Genomic DNA, 10,932 nt, shown 5'->3' on the forward strand with positions numbered 1-10,932 from the left:
CAAACCACACTTAACTTTAATTTAACTCAACTCAAACTATTTTTCATTCGAACTAAACTCTCGCCGTAGAGTGTTTCAACCCAATTCAACACCTATCCCTATTTGACACAACCCAAACTTGCATAACCAGCTTGCACAAATTTTCATTTATTAGTCATAAAAGTCATTTAACCGTGTGTTCAAATTTTTCTGTCTCAAGTGAGATGCAAAGATGGCCTTCACTGATGCTGACCAGGAACGCCGAAAACCCTAATTGATCCAACACACGAAAATTTTAATGCAATTACTCAAAACAGTGTATACCAAAATGCTAACTCGCCTGCTTCGTCGACAATCATAAACCAATTGATCGTTATTAAATGAAAAAACAGAGGCTAATTATGCTATCTCAACTTTTAGACATTTGTGACTTCCTTGATCCATCCACTTGATAGTTCTCAATAAATTGGGCCAAAAAGAATTATAATTAAAATAATAATAATAATAATAATTGGCTTCCAACAAGAAAAGCTAGCTTCAAAATGGGAGAATAAAATTGGCAGGTTACACATCGCATCACCTACCAGTATTGGATCCAATGAATAACAAACAAAAACAATTTTTCCGCCAACCCTCTTTCATAACCAACAATGGCTCTCTTTCTATGATGTAGAAAGGGCTGTTGTTTTACAAATGGGGCACAAATTTTTGTGCATTAGCCATTGTTTGATACAACTAGCGTGAAAATCATGCCCACATTCAAGTGTTCCAATATCTTCATTGTCATTATATTCCTCCTGTGCATAGAAACATAGATGATTTAAGGCACACAAAAAATTAGGTGGCCAGAATCTGTTACAGATAAAGATCATTTTCTGACAAGTAAAAATGGAAATGACTCAGAAATTAAATATTTACCTGACAAATACAACATGGTTCTCTCTCTTGCTGGGATATTGTTTCGATAGAATATTTCTTCTGTTTCAATCGGTTCAATATGGTTTCTTCACTTAATCCTGTGCTCACATTACCAATGCGCTCCTCCAGAGCCAATAACTCCTATAATCCCAATACTTGTATTTTAACAAAAATCTTTATTATAAAAGCAGGGAAACTGGAGATCAAGAAATCCTGTTAATTTTACCTCATAAGACATGTTATCAACATCAAGCCGCATATCCCTATGCCGATCATGGATGTCGGCCACCCCAAAAAATACCGACTGGTCAAGGATCATAACATCCTGACACACAAGCACACTAAAAAATTCAAATACCACACCACAAGTTGGCAAGGAATAACAATTATTTGATAAAAACACACCTGTTTCCACATCTACACACAAAAATATTGTATTATCATATTCCATCCAGCTTCAAATGAGAAAGTTGCCCATTGATATTAACACAATATTGATTTATACATGCAGCTAATTCCCAGAACCAAACCTTATTCTTTAAATTTTAAAAATATCTCGTCTTTCATTGTTAGACAAGGTATTTATAATGATTGCTATATTTAGAAACCAAGAATTGTGCAGTCTGGTTTGAAGAGCAATCTCCAAGGACAATAGAAAAAACTGTTAGGACCAATGTGTACAAGAAAAAAGGTAGGGGAAAAAATAGAGGAGCAATACTCCAGGTGAGGTGGAACAATTGGGTCCGGTTGCAAAAAAGGGCGGGACATGTGAGAGGCAAAGAAGAATGGATAAAGAACATTATAAAGAAGGCATAAATGAGGAAGTGAGGGTGGAGAAAATTTAGAAAAAAATTCGGTGGAAGGGAGGATTAACCTTAAGGAGGACCCTGCAACTCCATTGTTGCCAAATTAATTGTTCCTTTACTTTCTTTGCTAATTTTCTTGCTTCTTTGCTTGATTTACTTGATATTGGAGTTGTAGTGGAGATTGACAGTATATATAAACATAGTCAGAGTTCTTTTTTCAGAAATTCTTGCTGGTTTGTGTGTAGATTTTGGTTGTGTTCGGATTTATTTTTGGCAGGTTGCTATTAAAAAATGAATGTTGAGCCAATAAGGGAAAGTTTGAGTGATGAATGGATATCCCAAATGGAGAAAAGGAGAAAAAGACAAACCAGAATGTTAGGCAGTGACATAGAGTTTTATAGAGGTCAGTTTCCAACTTCATCATCCATCTCAGAAGAAAACCAACCCATCATTAGTCTTTATCATTGTATGTTACTAATAAGTCATCAATCTTTTAGCATTTTTTTGAATCTTCAGGTTCACTTCTAGAGACAACTCCTAAAAAAGCCATATGCATGACTTCTAAACAAAATTTTGCCAGCTATAGGTGCTACCATGAATGATAATGAGAAAACAAATTAAGAGTATTTACATGTTTCCATTAACCAAAGTTGAATTCTAAAGATGGCTCTACTAATATGAACAGAAAATGTAAAACCTAACCTCATATCGCAAGCTTTCTCCCCTACGCATGAGATCCAGCACATTTCGAATCTGCTGCAGTCACATAGCAATTTAAGCTCCAGTTAACTATTTAGAAACAAAATTGGATACCTCACAGGCTAAAACAGAAGAGTACAAAGAAAACAAAAACTTCATAAACATGGCTGGATTGGGTTAATACACATGATAAAACGTATCTATACACACTCTACCAGAAGGAACCTTAATACAAACGGTATGATCACCAACTCCAACAGAGAAAAAGTTTCCCTTGATGCTAAAAATAAAGAGTAGACCCAATTCCAAATCAACAGATTTGCCTACAGAATAACACTAATGGAAACTCATAACAAATCACCAGATTCATATGTCAAGCATTAGCAATTATTAGATAAAAAAATTCTTGTTCTGAAAGTAGAAAACTATGCAATTTCAGGCTAAAGCAAAAAATGTATCCAACAATAAATCAGAAGTTTAAATACAAGAATGGAAGCTTTATCAAGAAAAATGAAGTTTCAGACAGTGGCAATATAAACTAAACAGTCTAACTTGTTAAGCAGGAAAAATGATTCTTGGGATCAAAACCAGCTGACCGTTATTAACAGGGCTTTAATTGGAAATTATAATATCAAAAATAGAAACATATAAAAATTTAGTGACATGTCAAATAAACACAGCTAGATAACAAGGAAAAATATGTATGCTTCTATTCCAAAAACAATGGCACAAGAGGCTTCACCAACACATGATACAGGAGGATGATCACAATAACGAACTCTGACTTCTAAACTAAAGATGCCAATCATAATTGCTAGAACCAGACTACAATTAGATCAGCCCATAAGCTAGTATTACTGTGAAGGAAATCATGCTTAGCCTGAAAATAAATCCATGTTACATATGAATTTCAAGGGAAAAGCATCACCAACAGAACACATAGCATTCAATAAATACCTCAGATACAACAAATCTGCTTCTTCCTTCAAAGGAAGGAGTCAAACTTCGCAGTGGCTGTGGAAATCCAATCACACCAGCATTTTGTCTCTCCAACAATGATGCTGCTGGTGCTATCGGGTAAGACTGATGATGAACCTGATTAACAGCTCCAGATGAAAGCACCATATCTTCTGGGGAAGGGGGAGGACCAGAATGCAATGGAGTTTGATTACTGCCATGGCCTCCAGACTCTGGACCAAGGGAAGAAATCAAAGACCGACGAACCAATTCAGAAAATCTTCGTGGATAACGAATGGGAGGAAGATTGAGATGAGAAACCCATGAAGGACCAGATGATGTATGAACACCTGAACTTGAAACCGTCCGAGATGATGAACCAACATTTCCAGGTATATGTAAATTTCTGGCAGGTAAAGTCCTATTTGCTTGACTTCGAACCAAATTTCTTAAACCAGGGGTGGGTACAAACATAGGATGTTCCAATATATTTCTTCCCATGCTTCTTGTCCGGGCTTCCTCGCGTGGAAAAGCATCTCTATCCCTAGAAAAATTAGGATTTGACGAACTCCCAGTTCTTGAGGTAGAACCTCTATCCCACCTAAAAGGTTGCAAATTTCGAGGCAAAGTTGGAACATGCATAAGAATAGGCTGGTTTTGAGGGCTTGCATTATCTACCACTGGTGCTGATCTTGAGTTCAAAGATTGATCTGACAACTGGTGAATAGATGAAACACTAGAATGCATAACAGGACTCCCTGTTGGAAATAGAGGTGGGGTAAGTGATTCTTGATGGACTGAAGGATTCATCCTCACACGAAAATTTCTTCTGGAGCTTTCCGCACTTCCTGCCACGTATGCATCTGGTACACGATCAGAAGCTGGTGCTCTGACACCTAGTACAAGTCCTGAGTTTACCTGTTCTGATGAAGCAGACATACTTAAACTGCTGCCTCCATCACAGTGAGCAGAAACAGCAGGCCAAGCACTACTTTCTGAATGCTGAAAATAACTACAACTTCCACTCACAGAGGACTGTTCAACACGTTCTTCAAGAGCCTTCCTTTTGCGGGAGGCGCGGCGACCCTCAAATGAACAACCAGGTCGGCTATCATTCTCTTCAGTTCGATATCCACTACTTCCTGAAGGAAGTGGAAAAGATTCAGAACCACTAGCAGGTGGAATCCGCTCATTTTCAGATCCACCTGACTTCAATGAATTAGGACATCCCATGACTTGATAATTATCACCATCATGACTCAGAAAACCAGTATTTAAGTTTAGGTTTTGTTGCATTATGTTAGAATTGGAACATTGTGCAAAAAGAGGGTTAGGGTTAATATTAGAGCCATTAAGCAAAATACTACTGGTAGGTTCACGATGTTGTTCTTCTAACCTTGGACCACCTCCTTCACAAGAACTCAATTGAGGCCATCCAAGTTCTGTTTTCCGCTCATCGTGGTTAACTTCATTTTGGGGACCACTAGAGCTGGGTTCACCTAAGCTCCAGCCATTCAAGGTTTGCCGTTGATGAATCATAGGATTCACATATGTAATGTTTGTATCAGTGGGTGATAGCATATAGTCTGGCAATCGATTGTCAGTTGAATTCCGCATATTATTCCAGCAAATTTGCTGATCTACAGCAGAACTTGATGCAGAACCATGGTCAAAACTTAAGGTTTCAGGCAAAGAATCAATAGTACCCCTTTGCCCTTGCATTAGGGCAAATATCAGTTTTCCTTATAAATGGTAGATATAGGGCCCAGAGAAACTACCAATACAAACAGTTTGCTGATGCTTCAGTAAACCTGGCACCATAAAGACACAGAAAGAACTTCAGTAAGGTGGTCAAAGAACCAAGAAGTGAAAGAACCATGAAATAACTTCATGTAACAAAAGCCAACTTGAAAAAATTCATAACTAAATTAACTTTGAATAACTTCATAAGACTACTTTAAAGGTTGATATAGCACATAACTAGATTGTAATCTCTACAAATGAATTAGGTGATTGTTGTCATTTCATTCAATGGAACCTCAGATATATCCTACTCTCCACAAAATATTCTACTTAATTAACTTGAGACACAATTAAACTATGCCAATTTAATTTTAAACCTCAATGCCATCTTACTAATGACTTATGCAGTCTAAGAAGCAAGATGTTCCATACTACTTGCTGTTGTTTGACGCTCCACAGCTAGTGATGGGAGGAAATGATCAACCTAGGAGCTAAGGATTAGTTATTAATTTTCATTCCAGCCTATGTTAAACTACCGCTGTTTATTTGCAGCAAAATATTTTGTGTAAGGCCCCATTCAACAGTCATACAAGTCCCAACAACAATAAAGATCCATAGCTCATCGACTTTCTTAGATATTGAGAATTCAGCAATGTACCTACACTAGAAACAAATGCAAAAAAGCAATACTAAGAATGGTCACTTTGCAACAATTTCACTAGAAGGGCAGTAACATAATTCACAAGTGAGAGCATTGAGTGAAATAACTAGTAGCTGAGTAATGAAAAAAAAGAATAGAATGGATTATAAAAATTATAGCTTGCAAAGCGAAGGTTTATTATAATCTAGTAACAGGAACTAGATATTGGTAAAAAAAAGAAGCTATTACTAAGATTAGTCATTCATTATAACCTTGTAGTTACCAAAAAACAATTGACTCCTTAACCTCCATATACAAAATCGTACATATATTTTAAAACATCAAAGCCCCTAGAGCACTAAACACCGAACAGCAAAGCCCCTGCAAAACTAAACTCTGCCTAGCAAAGTAAAACATCATGACCATCTGCTGAACACAACAACATCAAATCAATTAAACGATTTTAGCAATCAAAATGACATGGAATAAAGCACCATTACGAGCAGAAGATCTATTTCTACACAAAATTAATTCAAATCGTAGCATCTTATGAGCTTTTTAACATTGGATTTAAAAAAAATAATTATTTTTTAGAATAAATTTTAAGTTTATAGAGCTAAAACAATTAGGCTGAGCGGATATCTCAATATTTTTCTTTCACGTACTTTTTTTTCTAAGAAAATATGAGAAGGTTTACGGAAAAAAAACCCATAAACGTCATCTACAACCTGATAAATAATCAGAAAATTTTCCTAGCTCGCCACAGCCACTCACATATTCAAACCAGCTTACATCAAAAGACTTTACAAATCATAAATCAAAAGCTGGTGAATACCAAAAAACAAAAACCCAAGACCCACAAAAACAGAGTTTTTTTTTTTTTTTTAAAAAACACAGATATCCACCGAATGAAATAAACATATTAGTCTTCTGTTGTTAAAAACCAAACAACCAAACAACTTAAAAAGAAAAAAAAAAAAAGCACATAGAAGCGTTCATATCGCTACAATAACCGCCTGCCGATCGAGGAAAAACAATAAAAAGAAATCTCAGAGATTTACCAAAGCGAAAGAGGAGGACGGATCTAAAAAAGAGAGAGAAAACGGAAAAGCAAAGCAAGACAAGGGAAGAGGTGTGTATTTTCTCCCCCGCACAGCTGCGTTTCCTTTCTCTTGAAAGAGAAAAAATGAGAAAGAAAGCACCAAAGAAACAACACAATGAAAAGACAGAGAGAGAAAGAGAAGCCTTGAAATAAGATGATGAAATGAAAATGCAATGTAGAAACAAAGAAAGAGAGAGAGAGAGAGAGAGAGATTAAAAGCAGACAGTAATCCCAATCCCAAATTTACCAAATCACCCATTTAGCCTTAATATTTTTTTTTAGCCGCTTACCAAACGTGTGTGTGTATCTCAAAAACCAAAGACCCATCTTTCAATGCGAAACATTGCGAGAGGAAGCCAGCCCCACCCTGCTCTTGTTTCCATCTTCTTTACGCCAACCACCTTCCCCTGCCCTCTCTGTTTTTACCATCACATGAATTTCCTTTTCTAGCCCTAAGGCATGGATTTAAATCTCTTAAATAATATTTCAGTTTTGATAATCAAATTCAAAATTTTACCTGACGAGATTTTTTGTTTAAAAAACAAAAATTCCCTTTTGGGTATTTTTTATACCCTCGGGCCATTGCTTTAACTCTCATTCCCTTCAATGATAAATTGCACACATGGCTTAGCTCCAACTAACAATCTGTTTGCTTGTATTAATTTTGACTCTCCATTAATGGGAACTTCAAGCTTTTTATTCGCATTTATACCGTCTAGGTAGCGCAGTGACGAGACAGCATTGACTAGAAATATATTTAAAAAAAAATCAGTCGGTTTAATTTTTGGGTAAATTTTATTTCAAATAATGAAGATAGAAATGATAACAAAATACAAGTAGAGTATTACTTAGGTTAAAATATGTGTGAATACAAGAACACTAAAGTCTAGATAGGCATTTGTGCAGGTTCTGCCCCAACTTCCTTTCATTTGCGTCGGCTACCGTTCCTATCTCAATCGTGGGCCTCTTATTCTCGGTGTCTTTTGGTCCTATTTATGCCTTTATTTTTTTAACCCCACCATTACAATTTTCAAAGGCGTTTGCGTTCCTTTGAATTTTATTTTAGCCCACGAAACCATTCTCTAATATGTCCATATGGGACTTGCTTGTATAAGCCATTGCGTAATACCCTTTGGAAAAATCTATTGATAAGATTAAAAAATGACGATTCTTCCACCAAAGAGAATATTAGAAACTTGCAATGCTTTTGATGATGAAATTCAACTTGTTGAACAGCCTAACTAGCTATTACAAGACAACAGAACCTATCCTCATCTCATGCTTCTAGTGCTAGGCACAAATAAATTTGACTTTTCTTCACCAAAAAGAATAAATACTTGACACCTTTGCATTGCAGGGATTAAAATAAAAAATTACGACAAGTCAGAGAAAGCAAGAGGTATCAGTCCAGAAGAGGAAGTTTGAATGGATTATAATGGAATTATGGAAGAGTCTAAAAAGGGTTTGAGTTTGAAGAGGAAGCTTGAATGGATTACAATGGAATTCTTGAAGAGTTTAAAAAGAGTTTTGAGTTTGAGATATGCAATTATGGTATCATCTATGAAATCAATTTTTGAACTTAAAAGTTTTACTGTATGATTTGGGGTATTAGTTGTTTGCAATTATGTGGTTTAATTAAGGTATAAAATCCTTTGAAAGGTTTGGTGGAGTTGTGAATGGCAAGAAGCTATTGAGTCAAATTGGGTGTGCCATTGCAACAGCAGAAAGGGTGACTGAGATGACCCACACAGAGGAGTATGTGTGAGAGTACAAGGAGAAGGTGAAAATTAAATGTGTGATAATGATTATGCGCACGCCAAGTCTTTCTCTCTTTTCCACCCAATTTCAGGCTCCACAGATCGCCTTCGACTGGAAGAAAAGTGTGAATAGTGATATTATCACATTATTAATTTATAACCAAACCCAATGACTTAGTCTCGCCGACGGTTTACCATATCCCTAAATTCCCATATATTAGAGGTTTATTTATTTATTATTTTTTTTTATTATTGTCAATTTAAAGATTTTATTTCAAAAAATTTATCTTTTTTTTATCTTAATTTTAAAAATTAACAATTTTTTTAACCCCATATTTTGCTAATCTAAAACTTACTCCCGCCTCTTCTAGAGTTTCAACCTTTCACATTTTTTCATTTGCAACCACCTCTAATCTTTTGAAAAACTTTAGTTTCATCCCTTTTTTAACTTCAATTTCCACATCGATGTTAGTGTCCTTCTCCCTCCATCTCTAACATCTAAAATGGAGTCGTCGTGATATCTTTTTCATCTTCTTCTCATTTCTCTCCTATTTGACATAAAATATTGTAGGATTTGCACCAACACGAGTCACCAAGGAAGGAATTTTTGGTTTGTTTTGTTCTCTTTACTGATGCCAACCGTTCTCCCTGGTGACTCATACCAATGCGAATACAACCAAAATCTAGTGAGATCTCTCACTCAATTACAACCATATTTTAAGTCAAATAGGAGACAAATGTGAAGAAGATAAAAAATATGTCACGATAGTTTAATCTTAAATGTTGAAGATGGAGGAAGAAGGACACCAACAACGATTTGAAAGCTGAAGCTGAATCTGAAAACGAGATAAAACTAATATTTTTCAGGAGATTAGAGAGCGACTATAAATAGAAAATATATAAGAAGCTAAAACCTAGACTTGAAGGGATGGGGAGAGGGTCAATTTTAAAACTTGAAAAATAAAAATTAAGAAAAATTATTAGTTTTCAAAACTAAAGTAAAATAAATAAATAATTTTTTTTAAATGATAATTTTATATATAATGATAGCAATAAAAATTAATAAAAGAATAAATTTTAAAATTTTAAAAATTAATAAACAAGAATTTAAGAATATACTAAAAGTTGAGTGAGAATAGGTATTTTTGAACCTTGTCACAATTACAAAAGCGTCTTAGCCTTTGCTCTACCTCGTTTTTCTGTTCAAACACCAATGGGAGGATTAATTTTTCCCAATAGCAGAAAATTATAAACATAAAAAGCATCTAAAGACAAGTCCTGACACTCACATCACACCGCAAATTATGGTCATTTCTTGCATTAAACAAATGATGACACTGTGCCATCCAACACGTTGTCAGACAAGTTTCAGAATTTTAACGAGTTGATTTATATTTTCTCACCCAAGGTATGGCTGCCAGTTAACCTTACCGTCAATCAATACTTTTACTTTAACATTGGACACTGTCTAATTGCCACGTGGTAAGTATGCGGTTAACGCTTGGTATCCCAATGATATGTCTGTCATGGTGAATGTGTAGGTGACTAAAGTCAAGGCGTGAACATCGTCCACAAGAATGTAGAGACCTATAAGGTGAATAAGTGGATTCCCATCTCCAGAGAAGCCTAAAGCCACCGTCTCAGATCTATACCCATGCCCACTCGATCCTCCAACATGATAATTTTGAATTTTTTGTAAGACTGAAAATTTGAAATTCAAGTTTGAAACCCTGATCACCAAACTGTCATTCATCGAACCCAAACTCACTATAACTCAAACCAACCACAAACTGAATAAAATTAACAAAATTTACAAGGAAGAAGAAGATGAAAGTGGAAGAAAAAGAAGATAGTATTGAAGTCAATTTTGGTTTACAAAGAACTATTTTAAATTTTATTAATTTGAACTGAAATAATAATTTTATAAAGTGAATCAATTAAAGATAATATGATAATATAATTTTCTAACCCTTCTTAGAATTCTTTTACATTAAGAAAATTAGATTTTAAACGATAAAAATATGATTTATATAATTAATAAATGAAAAAAGTATTTTAAAATCAAATGGGTGGAAAGAACGTAAAGTAAATGGCCTGTTACATTCACTAGGAAAATTACAACATAAAACATTGTATGCCAATTGTTTTTTAAAAGACTCTTCAATTCTGAATGAATGGACTGCAAGCTACCCATCAGGAAAAATTAATTTCTAATAGAAGGTGGCTTCAATGAGTCATAAGCACAAAAGAGGGGGGGAATGGGGACAGAGCGTCCACGTACAGGCCACGAGTAAAGACTTACGTAACAGGCTGACAGCAGGCCCTAATACT

At 35.2% G+C, this 10,932-nt stretch overlaps 1 protein-coding gene across 2 annotated transcripts; it reads right to left on the reverse strand.

Annotated features, from left to right (window-relative positions):
- Positions 1–445: 445 nt before the first annotated feature.
- Positions 446–7,050, reverse strand: LOC123229446 (probable E3 ubiquitin-protein ligase RHG1A). Of its 2 annotated transcripts, none has more exons than XM_044655256.1 (6): positions 6,804–7,050; positions 3,360–5,170; positions 2,406–2,456; positions 1,124–1,222; positions 898–1,038; positions 446–776 (listed from the first exon to the last, which is right to left on the reverse strand). In XM_044655256.1, exons 2-6 carry the CDS (start codon positions 5,079–5,081, stop codon positions 642–644), a joined length of 2,148 nt encoding a protein of 715 aa, XP_044511191.1. In that variant the 5' UTR covers positions 5,082–5,170; positions 6,804–7,050; the 3' UTR covers positions 446–641. The 2 variants fall into 2 exon arrangements, with proteins under 2 accessions (XP_044511191.1, XP_044511190.1); XM_044655255.1 differs by having other exon boundaries at positions 2,406–2,459; positions 6,804–7,049.
- Positions 7,051–10,932: the final 3,882 nt, after the last annotated feature.

This window comes from Mangifera indica, chromosome 11, assembly GCF_011075055.1.
Source record: "Mangifera indica cultivar Alphonso chromosome 11, CATAS_Mindica_2.1, whole genome shotgun sequence".
Classification (NCBI taxonomy): domain Eukaryota; kingdom Viridiplantae; phylum Streptophyta; class Magnoliopsida; order Sapindales; family Anacardiaceae; genus Mangifera; species Mangifera indica.